The following is a 24970-nucleotide window of genomic DNA, read 5'->3' as shown; positions in this document are numbered from 1 at the left end:
TATTCTACGGCAGGGGTCACCAACGCGGTGCCCGCGGGCACCAGGTAGCCCGTAAGGACCAGATGAGTAGCCCGCCGGCCTGTTCTAAAAATAGTTCAAATAGCAGCACTTACCAGTGAGCTGCATCTATTTTTTAAATTTTATTTATTTACTAGCAAGCTGGTCTCGCTTTGCCTAACATTTTTAATTCTAAGAGAGACAAAACTCAAATACAATTTGAAAATCCAAGAAAATATTTTAAAGACTTGGTCTTCACTTGTTTAAATAAATTCATTCATTTTTTTACTTTGCTTCTTATAACTTTCAGAAAGACAATTTTAGAGAAAAAATACAACCTTAAAAATGATTTTAGGATTTTTAAACACATATACCTTTTTACCTTTTAAATTCCTTCCTCTTCTTTCCTGACAATTTAAATCAATGTTCAAGTAATTTTTTTTTTATTGTAAAGAATAATACATACATTTTAATTTAATTCTTCATTTTAGCTTCTGTTTTTTCGACGAAGAATATTTGTGAAATATTTCTTCAAACGTATTATGATTAAAATTCCAAAAAATTATTCTGGCAAATGTAGAAAATCTGTAGAATCAAATTTAAATCTTATTTCAAAGTCTTTTGAATTTATTTTAAAATGTTTGTTCTGGAAAATCTAGAAGAAATAATGATTTGTCTTTGTTAGAAATATAGTTTGGTCCAATTTGTTATATATTCTAACAAAGTGTAGATTGGATTTTAACCTATTTAAAACATGTCATCAAAATTCTAAAATTAATCTTAATCAGGAAAAATTACTAATGATGTTCCATAAATTCTTTTTTTAAGTTTTTCTCTTCTTTTTTTCGGTTGAATTTTGAATTTTAAAGAGTCGAAATTGAAGATAAACTATGTTTCAAAATTTAATTGTAATTTTTTTTTGTGTTTTCTCCTCTTTTAAACCGTTCAATTAAGTGTAAATATCATTAATTATTAATAATAACATAGAGTTAAAGGTCAATTGAGCAAATTGGCTATTTCTGGCAATTTATTTAAGTGTGTATCAAACTGGTAGCCCTTCGCATTAATCACTACCCAAGAAGTAGCTCTTGCTTTCAAAAAGGTTGGTGACCCCTGATCTACGGTAATGTGTTAATCATTTCACACATAAGTCGCTCCTGAGTATAAGTCGCACCCCCGGCCAAATCTATGAAAAAAACTGCGACTTATAGTCCCAAAAATACGGTATGTGCTCCAATCACTCTATCACAAAAAAATAAGAGTTGTAGAAATGATTGGAAACTCAAGACAGCCATGACATTATGTTCTTTACAAGTGTATGTACACTTTTGACCACGACTGTATTTATCAAACATTTTATATTGATATGATTACATGTCTTTTGTGATATATATTGATACGGTTTTATCTGCCCAGCCCTACATTATAATCCCTATTATCTATCCCTCACAGCTAGAAGATCATGCTAACGCCACCACGGACTTTCTTGGCAGAATTACGACAAATAAGATCGAGCCCAAGGACAACTCGTCACATTTCGCGGGGAGAGATCATTTCCTGTCTGTCAATCAACTGCTTCTTCCCCTATGACAAGCGTGAACATTCAGGCATGATAGAGCACGTCTGTTGCTACCAAGAAAAGGAGCGGCCATGATTCCCTGCCCTGTCATACACTAGTCACCAGCAGCTCTTACATAATCATAGCAACAGTCTTACATTCCCAGAGAGACTGCAGCTCTGAGCGCCATGTGCTGCTGTACATTGATACGCACACGTAAATGATAAGAGCTTTTCTGCAGGGCTTCTTCATCCAGAACTCTGGGGCGAACTGGATCTCAGATGCCCTCACAAAGGGTCAACACAGAAAAGAACACCACCGAGGAGGCCAAACGTATGTTGCAACTATTGAAGCTGACAGTAAGGACGTGGTGTTGGCATGAAACAATCACACACGTGCAGAGAGGTGCGGTTGTCTTTACCTCTGGCTCCCATCGCCATGTCGGCCACCTTCTGAAAGGCATCCAGGAAGGCTCCTGTCACCAGGATTGTCGTCCTGAACCAAAGACAGGAAAAACACATGTTAAAATCACAAATTTTAATTCTCAGAAACTTTGGTCTGAGTTGTAAAAGATGATTTGTCGTATTTTAGGTAACGAGCTGTATCACAAATTAGGGCTTCTACACATTGAGTCTATTAGAGTGCTAAAACGGCCAATAGTTAATCAATAGTCAATATTCCAGTGTGCGGCTTTTTAAACATCACTAAATGCTTCTTTCCTTTTGAGGAAATTAGATTTTGTGTTTTGTTGTTTGTTTTTATTGCTGCTATTTCAACCTTTTTTTTTATACTTAAAGGCCTACTGAAAGCCACTACTAGCGACCACGCAGTCTGATAGTTTATATAACAATGATGAAATCTTAACATTGCAACACATGCCAATACGGCCGGGTTAACTTATAAAGTGACATTTTAAATTTCCCGGGAAACTTCCGGTTGAAAACGTCTATGTATGATGACGTATGCTCGTGACGTCAATCGTTGAAACGGAAGTATTCGGACACCATTGGATCCAATACAAAAAGCTCGGTTTTCATCTCAAAATTCCACAGTATTCTGGACATCTGTGTTGGTGAATCTATTGCAATTTGTTTAATGAACAATGAAGACTGCAAAGAAGAAAGCTGTAGGTGGGATCGGTGTGTTAGCGGCGGACTACAGCAACACAACCAGGAGGACTTTGAGATGGATAGCAGACGCGCTATCCGACGCTAGCTGCCGACCGCATCTATGATCGGGTGAAGTCCTTCGTCGCTCCGTCGATCGCTGGAACGCAGGTGAGCACGGGTGTTGATGAGCAGATGAGGGCTGGCGTAGGTGGAGCGCTAATGTTTTTATCATAGCTCTGACGAGGTCCTGTAGCTAAGTTAGCTTCAATGGCGTCGTTAGCAACAGCATTGTTAAGCTTCGCCAGGCTGGAAAGCATTAACCGTGTAGTTACATGTCCACGGTTTAATAGTATTGTTGATTTTCTGTCTATCCTTCCAGTCAGGGGTTTATTTCTTTTGTTTCTATCTGCATTTAAGCCCGATGCTATCACGTTAGCTCCGTAGCTAAAGAGCTTCGCCGATGTATTGGCGTGGAGATAAAAGTCACTGTGAATGTCCATTTCACGTTCTCGACTCTCATTTTCAAGATGATATAGTATCCGAGGTGGTTTAAAATACAAATCCGTGATCCACAATAGAAAAAGGAGAAAGTGTGGAATCCAATGAGCCAGCTTGTACCTAAGTTACGGTCAGAGCGAAAAAAGATACGTCCTGCACTGCACTCTAGTCCTTCACTCTCACGTTCCTCATCCACAAATCTATCATCCTCGCTCAAATTAATGGGGTAATCGTCGCTTTCTCGGTCCGAATCGCTCTCGCTGCATTGTAAACAACGGGGAAATGTGAGAAGCCTTTTAACCGTTGACGTCACGCTACTTCCGGTACAGGCAAGGCTTTTTTTATCAGCGACCAAAAGTTGCGAACTTTATCGTCGATGTTCTCTACTAAATCCTTTCAGCAAAAATACGGCAATATCGCGAAATGATCAAGTATGACACATAGAATGGATCTGCTATCCCCTTTTAAATTAAAAAAAAATTCATTTCAGTAGGCCTTTAAACAAGGTTAATAGTTTTTTTTTAGCACTTTGCCTTTCCTTTCTTTTAAATGGACAACATTTGATTAGTCATTCTAATTTTTGTAACAGCAAAATGAGCAGCACAGTTACAGTATAAATAAATATTTATGAATGTATTAGTCATCTCCATTGTTCCTAAGCACACGCCTAAAATAACTTAAGCTGCATTTAGACATCCATGGAAAAATGTAATAATAATTCTCCGATTAGTCAACTAATCGTTAAGATGGGGACGGCGTGTCTCGGTTGATAGAGCGGCCATGACAATAACCTGAGGGTTCCGGGTCCGATCCCCGGCTTCCGTCATTCTAGTCACACCCGTTGTGTCCTTGTGCAAGACACTTCACCCTTGCTCCTGATGGTGGTTAGGGCTTTGCAGTGTGTGAATGTGGAAGTTGTGTCAAAGCGCTTTGAGCACCTTGAAGGTGGAAAAACGCTATACATTTATAACTCATTTACCATATAATCGTTGACAAATCGACTATCAAAATAATCGTTAGTTGCAGCCCAGTCACAAACAAATGCTGGCCTCTTACTCAAAGACTCAAGCTGCACTGTCGTTTGCATGACGGCCGACACTTCCTCCTTGCCATCAGTTTTTTTCCACGCTTTCATTTATTTGAGGCGGCCCACCACTAATAGATTTAGACAATTGGATTCAGTGCCAACTGTAACGCCTTCATTCATGAACACTTTCTATGAATGCAGCTTGTCATTACAACTTTGCACGGTACATGGCATTGTAAAGCTGCTTCTTAGCACGCAGGGATCAGAACAGGGATGTGAAGCCAATTTAGCCCTATATTTAAGTATTAGGTATTAGTTTTAGAGATAAGTAATATCAGTCATACAATATCCTTTATTTAGGTGAAAAACTCATTGAGATTAAAGTCTCTTTCCCAAGAGTGACCTGGCCAAGAGGGCAGCAACACAAAGTTACAGAAATACATACAGTACGGGCCAAAAGTTTGGACACACCTTCTCATTCAATGCCTTTTCTTTATTTTCATGACTATTTACATTGTAGATTGTCACATCAAAACTATGAATGAACACATGTGGAGTTATGTACTGAACAAAAAAAGGTGAAATAACTAGTTTCTTCAAAATAGCCACCCTTTGCTCTGATTACGGCATTGCACACTCTTGGCATTCTCTCCATGAGCTTCAAGAGGTAGTCACCTGAAATGGTGTCATAGATTTGATGCCTTCAGTGACAATCTACAACAGGGGTCACCAACGCGGTGCCCACGGGCACCAGGTAGCCTGTAAGGACCAGATGAGTAGCCCGCCGGCCTGTTCTAAAAATAGCTCAAATAGCAGCACTTACTAGTGAGCTGCCTCTATTTTTAAAATTGTATTTATTTACTAGCAAGCTGGTCTCGCTTTGCCCAACATTTTTAATTCTAAGAGAGACAAAACTCAAATAGAATTTGAAAATCCAAGAAAATATTTTAAAGACTTGGTCTTCTTTTGTTTAAATAAATTCATTAATTTTTTTACTTTGCCTCTTATAACTTTCAGAAAGACAATTTTAGAGAAAAAATACAACCTTAAAAAGGATTTTAGGATTTTTAAACACATATACCTTTTCACCTGTTAAATTCCTTCCTCTTCTTTCCTGACAATTTAAATTAATGTTCAAGTAAATTTATTTTTTTTATTGTAAAGAATAATAAATACATTTTAATTTAATTTTTCATTTTAGCTTCTGTTTTTTTGACGAAGAATATTTGTGAAATATTTCTTCAAACTTATTATGATTAAAATTAAAAAAAAATATTTTGGCAAATCTAGAAAATCTGTAGAATCAAATTTAAATCTTATTTCAAAGTCTTTTGAATTTCTTTTAAAATTTTTGTTCTGGAAAATCTAGAAGAAATAATAATTTGTCTTTGTTAGAAATATAGCTTGGTCCAAATTGTTATATATTCTAAAAAAAGTGTAGATTGGATTTTAACCTATTCAAAACATATCATCAAAATTCTAAAATTAATCTTAATCAGGAAAAATTACTAATGATGTTCCATAAATTATTTTTTGAATTTTTTCAAAAAGATCCGAATTAGCTAGTTTTTCTCTTCTTTTTTCGGTTGAATTTTGAATTTTAAAGAGTCGAAATTGAAGATAAACTATGTTTCAAAATGTAATTGTCATTTTTTTCGTGTTTTCTCCTCTTTTAAACCGTTCAATTAAGTGTAAATATCATTCATTATTAATAATAACATAGAGTTAAAGGTAAATTGAGCAAATTGGCTATTTCTGGCAATTTATTTAAGTGTGTATCAAACTGGTAGCCCTTCGCATTAATCACTACCCAAGAAGTAGCTCTTGGTTTCAAAAAGGTTGGTGACCCCTGATCTACAATGTAAATAGTCATGAAAATAAAGAAAACACATTGAAATGAGAAAGTGTGTCCAAACTTTTGGCCTGTACTGTATAAGAACAATAAAAATAATGACTGACATACTGTATGATAACATAAAAACATGTGATAGGTCAAAACAATGTATAAAATGTTTAAGTAAAAACAACTTAAAAACAAGTACAATGCCCCATAGAAACAGTTTCTCGATCCTTCAAAATGGCCTGAAATTCCCCCAAAGAGATCAGCTCAGGTAACCTTCCGTAAGTTATTCCGTGACCATGGAGCAGCATATCTGAAAGCTTTTCTTCCAAGGTTTGCTCTAGGAACAAATGTGCTAAATATGTTCTGCGACCTTAAGCTGTAGCGAGTGGAATCTCCACATAGAAAAACACAAATAAGGGGTAACCAGACCAAGAAATGATTTATATATAAAAAAACATCCATTGAGAAAACCTGCGAACTGACAAAGATGGACAGTCTGCCTTTGCATATAACCTAAAGTTTGTATAGTGAAGCATAGTTCTTCATAAGAAACAATGTATATACAAATAATGGGTACCAGTCTCAACAAAAGTCACTATTTTAGTACATTTTGTACACATTGAAGTTACACAATGCTAAGTGCTGTACAGAACTGTCTATCAAACAAACATACGGATCGAGTTTCTCTTTATTAACAAGCCAAAACAACAAATACCACAAGCTGAACTGTGCTGCATGCGCTGAGCCGCCAACAGGCGCACACACAGGGGTCCCTTTGGTGCCCCTACAAATGATCAGTAATCACGAAAATCCTTACCTTTAACAACCATATTGCTACAACAAACATTTTAAAAAGTAAAATCCACTGACATTACATTGACACTGGCAAAGGAGAGAAAGGAGCAGACAGAGACGCCGCTGAACAAGAGCTAGTGAAATAAGTCTACTTTGGCATCTTTATCCAGAAAAGTCCATTCCCATCACAATTAAAAATCTGCTGCGGTACGGAGCCAGCTGCCTCAATGTCTTTAATATGAGCAAGCACAAAATGGCTGCCAGCGGGACACAAAATGAAGCGTTCGTACACAGAGACTTGGTTTTCAAAAAGGGGCATATTTGGCGCAATTTGTGAACTGAAATGTCCGCAAATAGAGGGGTTCTCAAATCGAGGCTCCACTGTACTCTCACAAGTTTCTGTTCAGTGACATTGTCAGCAGCTCTTTATAAACGTTAACATGCAAGGACGCCAGGGAACAACAGAATCCTCTTCCGGCCCACCTCAGCCGCACCACTGCACTGCAATCCCAGGGGAAGGTGTGAGAGGTAGCTGAGGCGGGGCTAGCTTAGGGACATCCTAGCTAGGCTATAGTGCTAGTCCATAAAAGCCTGCTATTCAATGTATCATCCTGGCCAACCTTCGTTCTCTGGCCAACAAACTGGAACATGTACGCCTTGTAAAATCCCTCCAACAAACTGCTGGAGAAATAAAATCTGTGTTCAAAGAACTCCGGCTTATTAGTGATTCCCAGAGCCCCAAAAAAGCGTTTTCTATTCGGGCTCCAGTACTCTGGAATGCCCTCCCGGTAACAGTTAGAGATGCTACCTCTGTAGAAGCATTTAAGTCCCATCTTAAAACTCATTTGTATACTCTAGCCTTTAAATAGACCCCCTTTTAGACCAGTTGATCTGCCGTTTCTTTTCTTTTCTGCTCTGCCCCCCTCTCCCTCGTGGAGGGGGGGCACAGGTTCGGTGTTAGATCCACTATGGACTGGACTCTCACTATTATGTTAGATCCACTATGGACTGAACTCTCACAATATTATGTTAGATCCACTATGGACTGGACTTTCACAATATTATGCTAGATCAACTATGGACTGGACTCTCACACTATTATGTTAGATTCACTATGGACTGGACTCTCACACTATTATGTTAGATCCAATATGGACTGGACTCTCACTATTATGTTAGATCCACTATGGACTGGACTCTCACTATTATGTTAGATCCACTACGGACTGGACTTTCACAATATTATGCTAGATCCACTATGGACTGGACTCTCACACTATTATGTTAGATCCACTATGGACTGGACTCTCACTATTATGTTAGATCCACTATGGACTGGACTCTCACAATATTATGTTAGATCCACTATGGACTGGACTCTCACAATTATGTTAGATCCACTATGGACTGGACTCTCACACTATTATGTTAGATCCACTATGGACTGGACTCTCACACTATTATGTTAGATCCACTATGGACTTAACTCTCAGAATATTATGTTAGATCCACTATGGACTGGACTCTCACTATTATGTTAGATTCAGTATGGACTGGACTCTCACTATTATGTTAGATCCACTATGGACTAGAGTCTCACAATATTATGTTAGATCCACTCGACGTCCATTGCACCAGTCGCCCGGGGGGGTCCCACATCTGCGGTCCCCTCCAAGGTTTCTCATTGTGTTGAGTTTTTTCTTGCCCTGATGTGGGATCTGAGCCGAGGATGTCCTTGTGGCTTGTGCAGCCCTTTGAGACACTCGTGATTTAGGGCTATATAAACAGTAAACATTGATTGATTGATTGATTGATTGATATCAGTGTATATTTATTTATTTAAACCTATGCATCTTATGCCTTTTTTCTACATTTTAAAAACACATTTTTATAAAGTTTAATTTTAATCGCACCGCAGAGAGAGAGGAAACCTAATTTCAGTGATATATGTGGTTTACACATGTCTAAACCACATATATCACTGAAATTATTACAATCCCTATTCTTTTTTCTCCCTAGTAGAGCATGCTGACACTTGAACATAAAAAGTGAACCAATGATGCATCGAAGCTCTGCTTCGTCCTACTCCTTTTCAAGTATAAATGTTCTGCTCCTTCATGTAGCGTGTTAAGCAGGCTCAAAACTAATAATAGCATACTTTCTTGGCTCTTGGCAAGGACGGTCGCACTCCCTCCCCTCTCCGTGTCAGCCCTGCTTGCTTCTTGGTTTTGTTTTGCCTTAACTTTCTTGTTGCTTCTTTTTGCACTGCTCTCCAAATCTAAACAATGGAATTGATCAACTTGCATCTCAAAAATAGTTGACAAGATCTCGGGTTCAAGGGAACCTGTCTGAACGGTTGATGCTGGACACACTACGGACTTTAGGGAGAAGCGGAGTGCCGCGTGCCTGGCGACCCTTTCAGTCAAGGATGTTGAAGATATCCACCCATTTAGAATCATGATAACAGGACTTCTGCAGATTGGAGTAAGCGATGCCCAGCATAGACGTATTGGAAAATGCTGGCAGCCACTCAAGTTACCCCAAAGCTGCCACAAATGATTGGAGGATGCGGGCAGAACTGTGGATGCCCTCTTTTGTGATTTTGGACAACATCGGACCGTCTGCCTTAAAGGATTAATTTGAGGACCAGAATGAAGACAATTAAGAGTCAAAAAGTTTAAAAATGGTTCTTGCTCTCAAACAACCATTCTAGTTTTGATTGTTTTCCCTTGCTGCGACTTGGCAAAGTCGTCGCTTCAAGATTCCCCTCAAGAACGGTGCAGCGAAGACAAAACAAACTCATTCCTGTCAACACATGGAAAGATAAACTCTGTTCCTTTGACACCGCTGACTCTAAGGCCTATACAGACTTAACACACACACCATGGACCATGGCTACATAGGCACACATACCCCCTACCCACGCTTCATCCCACATGATATAACGGACAACGCAACAGTGCCCCTAGAGGCTGGCAGCTTAACTCCACTCCTGTTGCAAGTCTCGTAGTTTCTGCATAAAATGTTTGTGTGTGCTATTGGGCTACCAACTTTTTTTTTCTCGGCCCCAATCTGTGCGCCCTCAGGAGCCCAGTCTGAGTTCGATTTTTTTTTCACTCATCGTTCCCCAGCATCTACCTTTTTCCCACCTTTTACTGGGCGCAGTAAGTGGCAACCCGTCCCCGTTCCTGTCCTGTCTCCTGTACAATGTTTGTCTGTTTGTGGTGAAAATGAAATGTCCTTGTACTTGTGCAATGACCATAAAAAGCATACCATTCCGCATTAAATTTGCAAACATGCTTCCGTAACAAGGAAAAAGTACAAGACTGTAACACAGCGGCAGCACAATCACGGAAAGTCGCACGAGACATAAACACACAGCCCACCAACAATCCGACTTCCCCACCCCCAAACCCAACTATGTCTGCCTCTGAAGCAGTTATTGGACACCTGACTGGTAAACGCCACATGAGAGACCGGTGGCCCTCAAAGGCCAGCTCAGCAGTGCAACTGGAAACCCTCTGAAGCCACATCATTATCATCATCAATGGAGCTATTGTCTGACTTTGTTGTCTGTGTATGAGTGAGTGTATGAGTGTGTGCATGTGTGTGTGTGCATGTGTGTGTGTGTGCAAGAGCGTACAGAAATGCACGCCCATCAGTCTTGTAAACTAAGCCAAGTAGATCAGATGACACCGAGTGTGTGTAGTCAGTTTTTATGTCGACACCAAGAGTTTTGTATGATTATTTTTACTGTAGCAGTTGGACTATAGCGATCTAACCAGTTTGGGATGGGTTATTTCAATGAATATTTAAAGGTATTCCATTGTAAAACAAATGTTTGTTTACTTCTCTCTAAAAGGGCCAACAATCTGTCAACGTTTCATAATTGAAGGGAGGAGAGGCTTCTGCTCGTTCAACATTTAGTATTGCGACCAAGCCCGTTGACATCTGACATTTGCACTGAAGTCCAAAAAAACCAGATTCTGCATTGTTGATATTTGAAGAACTTCTGTCAATAACTATGTTTTGTTCTGCAAAAAAAAATAGATTTTTGCAATTCTGATTTTCTTGCTTGGTATTGCGATCGCAATACTTGAAATGGCAACAGCAGAGGATGCATGTGCACCACCCAGTCTGCCCCACAAGACGGCTTATTGACTGCAGCGTGGACTACAATTGCGCGCAAAGCACTCTGGGTACATATACACCATATATGCATAATCCGGTGACGTTTTTCCGAAACAGTGACAACACAAGTTGTGCAAATTCCAAACCGCTCATTTGGGGGAAGTATGAAGGAAGGCAAGATTATTTTATAACTATCTCCATATATATATATATATACATGCACCTGGGGATAGGTGGATTGGCAACACTAAATTGGCCCTAGTGTGTGAATGTTGTCTGTTTATCTGTGTTGGCCCTGTGATGAGGTGGCGACTTGTCCAGGGTGTACCCCGCCTTCCGCCCGAATGCAGCTAAGATAGGCTCCAGCGACCCCCCCGCGACCCCAAAAGGGCCAAGCGGTAGAAAATGGATATATATATATATATATATATATATATATATATATATATATATATATATATATATATATATACATATATATATATATATATACATATACATATATATATATATATACATATATATATATATATATATATATATATATATATATATATATATATATATATATATATATATACCGTATTTTTCGGACTATAAGTGGCAGTTTTTTTCATAGTTTGGCCGGGGGTGCGACTTATACTCAGAAGCGACTTGAGTGAAATTCTTAACACATTAGCGTAAAATATCAAATAATATTATTTAGCTCATTCACGTAAGAGACTAGACGTATAAGATTTCATGGGATTTAGCGATTAGGAGTGACAGATTGTTTGGTAAACGTATAGCATGTTCTATATGTTATAGTTATTTGAATGACTCTTACCATAATATGTTACGTTAACATACCAGGCACCTTCTCAGTTGGTTATTTATGCCTCATATAACGTACACTTATTCAGCCTGTTGTTCACTATTCTTTAGACATTTTAAATTGCCTTTCAAATGTCTATTCTTGGTGTTGGCTTTTATCAAATACATTTCCCCAAAAAATGCGACTTATACTCCAGTGCAACTTATATATGTTTTTTTCCTTCTTTATTATGCATTTTCGGAAGGTGCGACTTATACTCCGGAGCGACTTATACTCCGAAAAATGTGTGTGTGTATATATATATATATATATATATATATATATATATATATATATATGTATATATATACACACACACATACGCACGTGTATATACACATACATATAAATAAATACATAATGAAATGGGTTATACTTGTATAGCGCTTTTCTACCTTCAAGGTACTCAAAGCGCTTTGACAGTATTTCCACATTCACCCATTCACACACACATTCACACACTGATGGCGGGAGCTGCCATGCAAGGCGCTAACCAGCAGCCATCAGGAGCAAGGGTGAAGTGTCTTGCCCAAGGACACAACGGACGTGACTAGGATGGTAGAAGGTGGGGATTGAACCCCAGTAACCAGCAACCCTCCAATTGCTGGCACGGCCACTCTACCAACTTCGCCACGCCGTCCCTATATACATATATACATACATAAATACATATACACATACATACATATATATATATGTCTTTCATAATGATTGTGAATGATAGGCAAAATTCCAAAAAAAGTGCAGTTCCCCTTTAACAACTGTATTAATGCTCCTGACTCACGTTTAACTCTTGTTTTCTGGGGATTTTCACTCTTCTTTCTGTTGTCTTTTGCATTTGGTAACATAGTTTTGGTGCGTTAGCGCAGCAGGGGTTGCCTCATTAGTAGGGATGTCCGATAATGGCTTTTTTGCCGATATCTGATATTCCGATATTGTCCAACTATTAATTACCGATACCGTTATCAACCGATACCGATATATTCAGTCGTGGAATTAACACATTATTATGCCTAATTTGGACAACCAGGTATGGTGAAGATAAGGTACTTTTTAAAAAAATTTATAAAATAAAATAAGATAAATAAATTACAAATATTTTCTTGTATAAAAAGTAAAGTAAAACAATATAAAAACAGTTACATAGAAACTAGTAATGAATGAAAATGAGTAAAATTAACTGTTAAAGGTTAGTACTATTAGTGGAGCAGCAGCACGCACAATCATGTGTGCTTACGGACTGTATCCCTTGCAGACTGTATTGATATATATTGATATATAATGTAGGAAGCAGAATATTAATAACAGAAAGAAACAACCCTTTTGTGTGAATGAGTGTGAATGGGGGAGGGAGGTTTTTTGGGTTGGTGCACTAATTGTAAGTGTATCTTGTGTTTTTTATGTGGATTTAATAAAAATAAAAAAATAATTAAAAAAATTAAAAAATGATACCGATAATAAAAAAAACGATACCGATCATTTTAAATATTACATTTTAAAGCATTTATCGGCCGATAATATCGGCAGGCCGATATTATCGGACATCTCTACTCATTAGAGTCCACTTGCATGCTTACTAAGACCCACGCTAGGACGAGGACCAGCTTGTTAAGGAAAAAGTTTATAAAAATTTGTCATTTAGACATTTTGCAAGCTGCAGGTTGCCCCAATCAGCGACTACATTGTCTGTCACCCCATTGTGATTTTGAGTTGGAATGTGTGTGTGCCCAATCGCCTTACCTGAGCTGCGACTGAAGTTTGACTCCTTTGGAGACAAAGTCCTCCCACGTGGGATAACTGGCCTGCAGAAACACAAACATCAGCGGTGTTTACATTCAGAAATCAGACATATTCCAATCGGCAACTGCAGTATACCTCAACTATACATTTACATGTCCCGCTGTTTTAGTGCAGATATTAGATATCATTTGCACAACTGAGATTTTGGATGTCACAGTAATGTAGTAAGAAGGTATAACTGACAATTTTAATTGAAGTCCTCCAGATTACATCGATGTTGATCTGATGTTATAATGCCATCAGGGGAAAAAAACAGCATATGACATGGTTGATGATGAAAAAAAAATGTTTTACAAGCGTCCCAATTGCATGTGGAGAGGCTGAGCGTGAGAAGAATTGTGCTTCAGGGTATTAGAGCTGCAGCCAGAGAGGATTAATCGAATAAATGGGGTGGGGGGTTGTAATGTAGCCTATAACTTTCATCAACACATGATTTTGATGAACAGTTAAGTCAGAGCGTTTAATATTATTCCGTGCATCAACTAATGTCTTCCAAATGCAACAATAATTCCTTTGCAAACATGCTATTGAAGTGCTTTCACGACATAGAAAAAGAAAGCAGGTTTTGAACAGGAAGAGAGACCGTAATGGTCCAGAGCGCTGGAAGTTGTCCTGGTACGTAACGCTCCCTTCAGAGTGTGAAACCCAGTTTGTCTCACAGCGGTTGATTGATGATGTAATCCAAGGCTGCTTTGCACTGCAGGCTCCAATACCGGCGGCTGTAGAGCCAGAGCTCTGAGCCGAGGTCTTGGATAAGTCTACTCTCAGACCGGGTTGCCTCATCTGACTACCGGGCCTGCTGCGGGTCAGTCGGCGAAAAGATAATACAGACTTAACCTTTATCACTGAACAAACCGCTCAACGCGGCACCTTGCTCTTTGGCTAGCCAGGCGTGCTCATAAAAAGAATGCAGGTTTTGGTCAATGCTAAAAACGGTTAGCAACCTATTGTGTCAGATCCTGAAATTTGAGTTTGTTGGAGGACTTAGTTCTAACAACTTTGCTTGGAGTATGGAGGCATCCAAAGCCCTTAAAAATTATATCATAAAGGTTGAGAAATTCCCAAGAGAAGTACAGTTTTTAAGTATGATATACAGTACAGGCCAAAAGTTTGGACACCTTCTCATTCAATGCATTTTCTTTATTTTCATGACTATTTACATTGTAGATTGTCACTGAAGGCATTAAAACTTGGAATTAACCCATGAGGAGTTGTGGCTTGTGCAGCCCTTTGAGACACTTGTGATTTAGGGCTTTATGAATAAACTTTTGATTGATTGAACTTTGAGTTATGTACTTAACAAAAAAAGGTGAAATAACTGAAAACAGGTTTTATATTCTAGTTTCTTCAAAATAGCCACCCTTTGCTCTGATTAGTGCTTTGCACACTCTTGGCATTCTCTCCATGAGCTTCAAGAGGTAGTCACCTGAAATGTTTTTCACTTCACAGGTGTCATAGATTTGCAGTGTTTCCCATAAACTGCCAAGATACCTGTGGCGGTGGGGGCGTGGCTGTGGGCGTGGTCACCATGACATCATCGAGTAATTTGCATAATTTACTACAATGATATGATTTTCTCTAAAAAGGCTCAAAAAATGTATACTTACTAATTAATAACAGTTTTGTTTTAAACGTCCATCCATCCATCCATTTTACAATATAATTACAACACTTTATGTACATATTTATATACAGATTTGAACAATAAGTTATTCACTGAAATATATTTATTAATTGTGGTTCTTACAAAAAATATATCTTATAAAATATAAAAGCTAAAATGTCTCTTAAAGCTCTGCCCCTTTAGTGCATACTAAATAATTCAACTTTAGCCTACTACTACAACCATATTATTTACCAGCAACATAAAGTGAAACAGAGGCAGAGGTGTCCTGCCACAGTCAGTAACAAATAAACAGAAAACAGTAGTGGGTAAATACAAATAAGGCAACAAGAGAAGTATCCTACATTTCTCTTTTGTAAAGTAAATCTGAACAGCCTATATGGGCATCTACATCAACTATATGATTTGCCTGAGAAGCTAGAAAGGACAAAAAAAAACAAAAAAAATTATTTTATTTTTTTTAAAATTTGTGGCGGACGTAATTCTTTCGTGGCGGGCCGCCACAAATAAATGAATGTGTGGGAAACACTGATTTGATGCCTTCAGTGACAATCTACAATGTAAATAGTCATGAAAATAAAGAAAACTCACTGAACGAGAAGGTGTGTCCAAACTTTTGGCCTGTACTGTAGTTTAGAAAAAGGCTAACAGCTATCAGCTGATGCTAATGCTGAGCAAAATTCAAAGTTGCTCACAAGAACTTTTACTGTACCATTATCGCACAGCAAAGCTTGACTTTAAATGATACAGACTCGGCACCAGCTTCGATTACTGAAGAATGAGATTTATTTGCCTCGGGTTCCTCGCTACTTCTCACCTAACTTTCACATTCTACTAGGGTTCGCTGCAAACGCCAGGAATGTAACATCCATTTACAGACGACCCAGCCATGTGAGGAGACTGCAGTCTTGGACTGTCACCAGCATGCATTATGCAGTATTCCCAAATATCCATGCAAAGATACTGAACATCAGTGATATGCCACCAACAGTCTGGATGGTATGAGGTCAAAGTTATTGTGTAAAACATTTAACAATCTACCGTACTTGGTAAAAGTCTAGTTATACACTCAAAAAGTCCTAAATTCTACTGTTGTACTCCAGTCCTGTAGATTGCAGTTATCTGGGGTATTCTACCAGGTGTGGCTCGGATGGTAGAGCTGCCGTGCAGAAACTTAAGTTCCTAGTACGAATCGAGCTTTTGCCATCCCAGTCACTGTGGTTGTGAGAAGACACTTCACCCACTTTGCCACCCACACTGGTGTATGAACGTCAGGGATGTAACCGTATTGTAGATAACGCAGTATTTCCGTTTCAATGTCTTCACAATAATACCGTGGCGCCTGACGGTTTCACATAAAAACTTTTAAACTTCACAATTTAGAAGTGTCTTTATTTTAGTTTTAACACTGCAAAAACCCTAAATCTAAAATAAATGTTTTTTATTTTTAGCCAGCTGGTCTAAATGTAGGGTTCATAAATGCATAACCTTGAACATAAAGTAATATGCCATTTAGTTGTATTGACTGAAACCAATTAATCGTTCATTATTAATAGAGATGTTCGATAATGGCTTTTTTGCCGATATCCGATATTGTCCAACTCTTAATTACCGATTCCGATATCAACCGATACTGATATATACAGTCGTGGAATGAACACATTATTATGCCTAATTTTGTTGTGATGCCCCGATGGATGCATTAAACAATGTAACAAGGTTTCCCAAAATAAATCAACTCAAGTTATGGAAAAAAATGCCAACATGGCACTGCCATATTTATTATTGAAGTCACAAAGTGCATTATTTTTTTTAACATGCCTCAAAACAGCAGCTTGGAATTTGGGACATGCTCTCCCTGAGAGAGCATGAGGAGGTTGAGGTGGGCGGGGTAACTTAGGGGGGGTGTGGTTGGGGTAGCGGGGGGTGTATATTGTAGCGTCCCGGAAGAGTTAGTGCTGCGAGGGATTCTGGGTATTTGTTCTGTTGTGTTTATGTTGTGTTACGGTGCGGATGTTCTCCCGAAATGTGTTTGTCATTCTTGTTTGGTGTGGGTTCACAGTGTGGCGCATATTTGTAACAGTGTTAAAGTTGTTTATACGGCTACCCTCAGTGTGACCTGTAGGACTGTTGACCAAGTATGCCTTGCATTCACTTGTGTGTGTGAAAAGCCGTAGATATTATGTGATTGGGCCGGCACGCAAAGTCAGTGCCTTTAAGGTTTATTGGCGCTCTGTACTTCTGTTGACCAAGTATGAATGTGGCGCATATTTGTAACAGTGTTAAAGTTGTTTATGCGTCCACCCTCAGTGTGACCTGTATGGCTGTTGACCAAGTATGCATTGCATTCACTTGTGTGTGTGAAAAGCCGTAGATATTATGTGACTGGGCCGGCACGCGAAGGCAGTGCCTTTAAGGTTTATTGGCGCTCTGTACTTCTCCCTACATCCGTGTACACAGCGGCGTTTTAAAGTCATACATTTTACTTTTTGAAACGGATACCGATAATTTCCGATATTACATTTTAAAGCATTTATCGGACATCTCTAATTATTAAGAATCTTATCCTTTGTGTGTTTAGAATTGCTCTTTAACCAAACAAACATCTGTAATCTGATTACTCGATCAATCAAATACATTTCCAGAGGAATACTTGATGACTGGAATATTCGATAGCTACAGCCCAAGTGACATCGCAGTTTAGCTACCATTAAGGGTGCCAGAAAAAATAGTTTCATATCTGAATTGTGATTATTTTATATTACAGTTCGGAATCAATTAAACATTTTCAAGATTTTTTTATTTTTTTTTAAATACGTTTTTTTCCTCCCATAGTTCACGTATTCAGTACAGGCCAAATGTTTGGACACACCTTCCCATTCAATACGTTTTCTTTATTTTCATGACTATTTACATTGTAGATTGTCACATCAAAACTATGAATGAACACATGTGGAGTTATGTACTTAACAAAAAAAAGGTGAAATAACAGAAAACATGTTTTATATCAGGGGTCACCAACGCGGTGGCCCATAAGGACCAGATGAGTAGCCCGCTGGCCTGTTCTAAAAATAGCTCAAATAGCAGCACTTACCAGTGAGCTGCCTCTATTTTTTTAAATTGTATTTATTTACTAGCAAGCTGGTCTCGCTTTGCCCAACATTTTTAATTCTAAGAGAGACAAAACTCAAATAGAATTTGAAAATCCAAGAAAATATTTTAAAGACTTGGTCTTCACTTGTTTAAATAAATTCATTAATTTTTTTACTTTGCTTCTTATAACTTTCAGAAAAACAATTTTAGAGAAAAAATACAACCTTAAAAATGATTTTAGGATTTTTAAACACATATACCATTTTACCTTTTTAATTCCTTCCTCTTCTTTCCTGACAATTTAAATCGATGTTCAAGTAAAATGATCTTTTTTATTGTAAAGAATAATACATACATTTTAATTTAATTCTTCATTTTAGCTTCTGTTTTTTCGACGAAGAATATTTGTGAAATATTTCTTCAAACTTATTATGATTAAAATTCAAAAAAATTATTCTGGCAAATGTAGAAAATCTGTAGAATCAAAGTTAAATCTTATTTCAAAGTCTTTTGAATATCTTTTAAAATTTTTGTTCTGGAAAATCTAGAAGAAATAATGATTTGTCTTTGTTAGAAATATAGCTTGGTCCAATTTGTTATATATTCTAACAAAGTGCAGATTGGATTTTAACCTATTTAAAACATGTCATCAAAATTCAAAAAATAATCTTAATCAGGAAAAATTACTAATGATGTTCCAAAAAATTATTTTTTTAATTTTTTCTAAAAGATTCGAATTAGCTAGTTTTTCTTTTCTTTTTTTCGGTAGAATTTTGTATTTTAAAGAGTCGAAATTGAAGATAAACTATGTTTCAAAATTTAATTGTCTTTTTTTTTCGTGTTTTCTCCTCTTTTAAACCGTTCAATTAAGTGTAAATATCATTAATTATTAATAATAACAGAGTTAAAGGTAAATTGAGCAAATTGGCTATTTCTGGCAATTTATTTAAGTGTGTATCAAACTGGTAGCCCTTCGCATAATCAGTACCCAAGAAGTAGCTCTTGCTTTCAAAAAGGTTGGTGACCCCTGTTTTATATTCTAGTTTCTTCAAAATAGCCACCCTTTGCTCGGATTACTGCTTTGCACACTCTTGGCATTCTCTCCATGAGCTTCAAGAGGTAGTCACCTGAAATGGTTTTCACTTCACAGGTGTCATAGTTTTGATGCCTTGAGTGACAATCTACAATGTAAATCAGGCCTGGGCAATTATTTTACTCGGGTGGCCAGATTTAGATAAAAAAGTGTGTCTGGGGGCCGGTATATCTATTTTTAGGAACACTAATACAAAACCTCACAATAATGATTGAAAGCTAAAAACGTTATGACAGACCGCCTTAAAAAAACGGAATGGAATTTGATTTTTTTTTTTACTGAATGAGACACCCAGAATGTGCATGAAAATAAAGAATGTGGGATTTACAATATTAACTATGAATGATAAAACACTGAATATTGACAACATATTTTACAATCTCCAGTACTATGGAATGCCCTCCCGGTGAAAGTTAGAGATGCTACCTCAGTAGAAGCATTTAAGTCCCATCTTAAAACTAATTTGTATACTCTAGCCTTTAAATAGGCCCCCCTTTTTTAAACCAGTTGATCTGCCGTTTTCTTTTCTCCTTTGCCCCCTCGCCGGGTTATTCCGGCTCCGGTGACCATGGATGAGGTGCTGGCTGTCCAGAGTTGGGACCCGGGGTGGACCGCTCGCCTGTGCATCGGTTGGGGACGTCTCTGCGCTGCTGACCATCTCCGCTCGGGATGGTCTCCTGCTGGCCCCACTATGGACTGGACTCTCACTGTTATGTGGATCCACTAAGGACTGTACTTAGAGGGGGGGTTACCCACATATGCGGTCCTCTCCAAGGTTTCTCATAGTCATTCACATCGACGTCCCTTGTGTGGGCTCTGTGCCGAGGATGTCGTTGTGGCTTGTGCAGCCCTTTGAGACATTTGTGATTTAGGGCTATATAAATAAACATTGATTGATTGATTGATTGAATCAACCGAAACGCAACCAAAATGCAACAAACAGTGAAAAAGAAAACACCTACAGTCTGAGATATCTCATAGTGACCATAGTAAGTAATTAGATGACCATAGTAACTAATTATGAATTCCTTCTAAGTCTATCTGATAGCTCAGTTACAGCTCTTTTTATTACCAAATATGTGTTATATGTGTTTTATGTTGCACGATTGCACCAAGAAAAATTCCTAGTTTGTGAACCCGTTCTCAAACAATGGCAATAAAACTATTCTGATTCTGATTCTGAAATTAGATGACCATAGTAACTAGTATATGATGCAGATTCCAAGCATTGAAAGACTTAGAATTAGAGATGTCCGATAATATCGGTCTGCCGATATTATCGGCCGATAAATGCGTTAAAATGTAATATCGGAAATTATCAGTATCGTTTTTTTTATTATCAGTATCGTTGTTGTTTTTTTTTGTTTTTTTTATTAAATCCACATAAAAAACACAAGATACACTTACAATTAGTGCACTAACCCAAAAAACCTCCCTCCCCCATTTACACTCATTCACACAAAAGGGTTGTTTCTTTCTGTTATTAATATTCTGCTTCCTACATTATATATCAATATATATCAATACAGTCTGCAAGGGATACAGTCCGTAAGCACACATGATTGTGCGTGCTGCTGCTCCACTAATAATACTAACCTTTAACAGTTAATTTTACAAATTTTCATTAATTACTAGTTTCTATGTAACTGTTTTTATATTGTTTTACTTTCTTTTTTATTCAAGAAAATGTTTTTAATTTATTTATCTTATTTTATTTGATTCATTTTTTTAAAAAGTACCTCATCTTCACCATACCTGGTTGTCCAAATTAGGCATAATAATGTGTTAATTCCACGACTGTATATATCGGTTGATATCGGTATCGGTAATTAAAGAGTTGGACAATATCGGCATATCGGATATCGGCAAAAAGCCATTATCGGACATCCCTACTTAGAATAGTTGAAGACTTCCGGTCATTAGAAAACATCACTGCACATCATAATGGCAGCTACACTTTACATCTTAAAGATATAAAAAACATTATTTGGGAATGTCCGGCGGGCCAGATTGAAAAGCTCAACGGGCCGCATGTGGCCCCCGGGCCTTCATTTGCCCAGGTCTGATGTAAATGGTAATGAAAATAAAGAAAAAGCATTGAAATGAGAAGGTGTGTCCAAACGTTTGGCCTGTCCTGTACATCAGTAGCCAAGAGAAGTTTTTGTAACCGGTAACCTGCAAATGTTTACTTATAATTAATTGACCAGATGATACTGCATTTTGCAACAATTGTGTTGAATGGAGTCGTCACTTCAAGGATGGGAATCAAATTGAAATCGGGAGTTGCCCTAAGATTCACATTCCTAGTAAAAAAGGATGCCTTCTTGACCTCTCTGGAGGCGAGGTCTTATTTAGTCGCTGCCTTCAGCAGCCTGCCAGCGGACCATGGAGTGATTTACTCGCTGTTCCAAAAGGAGCGAGTGGCGTTGAAGGACTGCGGGGTTCTGTGACATTTATTTCCACTCACTTCCACGGAGAGTTCCAGGTGCCAGGACAGCAAGAGTTCTCCACCAAATGTATTGTTAAGAAGAAATGAGCCGGCGAGTCTTCATTGAACCGTGCAACCTTCTTCCAGGTTCTGAGACAATCCGCCATATTGTTCTTGACACACGGTAGGCGGAAGGGCGGAAAGAAAAAAAGGGGGATTGAAAGAGAAGATGAAGGCAGGGGTGTCCAAACTTTTTCCAGCAAGTCCGCATAATTACAAGATTGGAGGCTGCAGAGGATACATTTTCTACATTAAAGATACTGGAAACAATACAATGTAGGTTAAAGTTAAAGTACCAATGATTGTCACACACACACTAGGTGTGGCGAAATTATTCTCTGCATTTGACCCATCACCCTTGATCACCCCCTGGGAGGTGAGGGGAGCAGTGGGCAGCAGCGGTGGCCGCGCCCGGGATGATGACCGGGAATCATTTTTGGTGATTCAACCCCCAATTCCAACCCTTGATGCTGAGTGCCAAGCAGGAAGGTAATGGCTCCCATTTTTATAGTCTTTGGTATGACTCGGCCGGGATTTGAACTCACAACCTACTGATCTCAGGGCGGACACTCTAACCACAAGCAGGTTAGGGTTAGGGTTAGGGCTAGGGTTATGGTTAGGGTTGGGGTTGGGGTTGATGTAGGGGTTAGGGTTGGATTCCAACCCTTGATGCTGAGTGCCAAGCAGGGAGGTAATGGCTCCCATTTTTATAGTCTTTGGTATGACTCGGCCGGGGTTTGAACTCACAACCTACTGATCTCAGGGCGGACACTCTAACCACAAGCAGGTTAGGGTTAGGGTTAGGGCTAGGGTTATGGTTAGGGTTTTTATAGTCTTTGGTATGACTCGGTTTGAACTCACAACCTACTGATCTCAGGGCGGACACTCTAACCACAAGCAGGTTAGGGTTAGGGCTAGGGTTATGGTTAGGGTTAGGGTTGGGGTTGATGTAGGTGTTAGGGTTGGATTCCAACCCTTGATGCTGAGTGCCAAGCAGGGAGGTAATGGCTCCCATTTTTATAGTCTTTGGTATGACTCGGCCGGGGTTTGAACTCACAACCTACTGATCTCAGGGCGGACACTCTAACCACAAGCAGGTTAGGGTTAGGGTTAGGGCTAGGGTTAGGGTTATGGTTAGGGTTGAGGTTTTTATAGTCTTTGGTATGACTCGGTTTGAACTCACAACCTACTGATCTCAGGGAGGACACTCCAACCACAAGCAGGTTAGGGTTAGGGTTAGGGCTAGGGTTAGGGTTATGGTTAGGGTTGAGGTTTTTATAGTCTTTGGTATGACTCGGTTTGAACTCACAACCTACTGATCTCAAGGAGGACACTCTAACCACAAGCAGGTTAGGGTTAGGGTTAGGGCTAGGGTTATGGTTAGGGTTGGGGTTGGGGTTGATGTAGGGGTTAGGGTTGGATTCCAACCCTTGATGCTGAGTGCCAAGCAGGGAGGTAATGGCTCCCATTTTTATAGTCTTTGGTATGACTCGGCCGGGGTTTGAACTCACAACCTACTGATCTCAGGGCGGACACTCTAACCACAAGCAGGTTAGGGTTTGGGTTAGGGTTATGGTTAGGGTTGAGGTTTTTATAGTCTTTGGTATGACTCGGTTTGAACTCACAACCTACCGATCTCAGGGCGGACACTCTAACCACAAGCAGGTTAGGGTTAAGGCCTACTGAAACCCACTACTAGCGACCACGCAGTCTGATAGTTTATATATCAAAGATGAAATCTTAACATTGCAACACATGCCAATACGGCCGGGTTAACTTATAAAGTGACATTTTAAATCTCCCGGGAAATATCCGGCTGAAACGTCGCGGTATGATGACGTATGCGCGTGACGTAGTCAGTTTAACGGAAGTTATGGTACCCCGTAGAATCCTATACAAAAAGCTCTGTTTTCATTTCATAATTCCACAGTATTCTGGACATCTTTTGCAATTTGTTTAATGAACAATGAAGGCTGCAAAGAAGAAAGTTGTAGGTGGGATCGGTGTATTAGCAGCGGACTACAGCAACACAACCAGGAGGACTTTGTTGGAGAGCAGACGCGCTAGCCGCGACCTCACCTTGACTTCCTACGTCTCCGGGCCGCCAAACGCATCGGGTGAAGTCCTTCGTCCTTCCGTCGATCGCTGGAACGCAGGTGAGCACGGGTGTTGATGAGCAGATGAAGGCTGGCTGGCGTAGGCGGAGAGCTAATGTTTTTAGCATAGCTCTGTAAGGTCCGGTTGCTAAGTTAGCTTCAATGGCGTCGTTAGCACAGCATTGTTAACCTTCGCCAGGCTGGAAAGCATTAACCGTGTAGTTACATGTCCACGGTTTAATAGTATTGTTGATCTTCTATCTATCCTTCCAGTCAGGGGTTTATTTTTTTTGTTTCTATATGCAGTTAAAGCACGATGCTATCACGTTAGCTCGTAGCTAAAGCGTTTCGTCGATGTATTGTCGTGGAGATAAAAGGCACTGAATGTCCATTTCGCGTTCTCGACTCTCATTTTCAAGAGGATATAGTATCCGAGGTGGTTTAAAATACAAATCCGTGATCCACAATAGAAAAAGGAGAGAGTGTGGAATCCAATGAGTCAGCTTGTACCTAAGTTACGGTCAGAGCGAAAAAAAATATGTATTTCACTGCATTCTAGTCCGTCACTCTAACGTTCCTCGTCCACGAATCTTTCATCCTCGCTCAAATTAATGGGGTAATGGTCCGAATCGCTCTAGCTGCGTTGAAAACAATAGGAAAATATGAGGGAGTGAACAACTGACAACGTCACGCTACTTCTGGTAGGGGCAAGGTTTTTTTTTATCAGAGACCAAAAGTTGCGAACTTTATCGACGTTGTTCTCTACTAAATCCTTTCAGCAAAAATATGGCAATATCGCAAAATGATCAAGTATGACACATAGAATGGATCTGCTATTCCCGTTTAAATAAAAAAATGTCATTTCAGTAGGCCTTTAGGGCTAAGGCCAGGGTTATGGTTAGGGTTGAGGTTGAGGTAGGAGTTAGGGTTGGATTCCAACCCTTGACGCTGAGTGCAGGTTTTTA

The 24970-nt window shown here is 39.0% G+C and overlaps 1 protein-coding gene across 2 annotated transcripts in view; it reads right to left on the bottom strand.

The window, feature by feature from the left end:
• Positions 1-24970, bottom strand: part of mtss1 (MTSS I-BAR domain containing 1) — a 116868-nt gene that overhangs the window by 67834 nt on the left and 24064 nt on the right. For both annotated transcript variants that reach the window (XM_062038085.1, XM_062038086.1), the window contains exons 2-3: positions 13552-13613; positions 1977-2050 (exon numbers count right to left, since the gene is read on the bottom strand). In XM_062038085.1, coding sequence (XP_061894069.1) covers positions 1977-2050; positions 13552-13613 — 136 coding nt within the window. The remainder of the gene's footprint in view (positions 1-1976; positions 2051-13551; positions 13614-24970) is intronic.

The sequence above is a fragment of the Entelurus aequoreus genome, linkage group LG26 (genome assembly GCF_033978785.1).
Source record: "Entelurus aequoreus isolate RoL-2023_Sb linkage group LG26, RoL_Eaeq_v1.1, whole genome shotgun sequence".
Lineage (NCBI taxonomy): Eukaryota > Metazoa > Chordata > Actinopteri > Syngnathiformes > Syngnathidae > Entelurus > Entelurus aequoreus.
The sequence above is the reverse complement of the archived record's forward strand: the minus strand, read 5'-3'. Positions and strand labels throughout refer to the sequence as shown.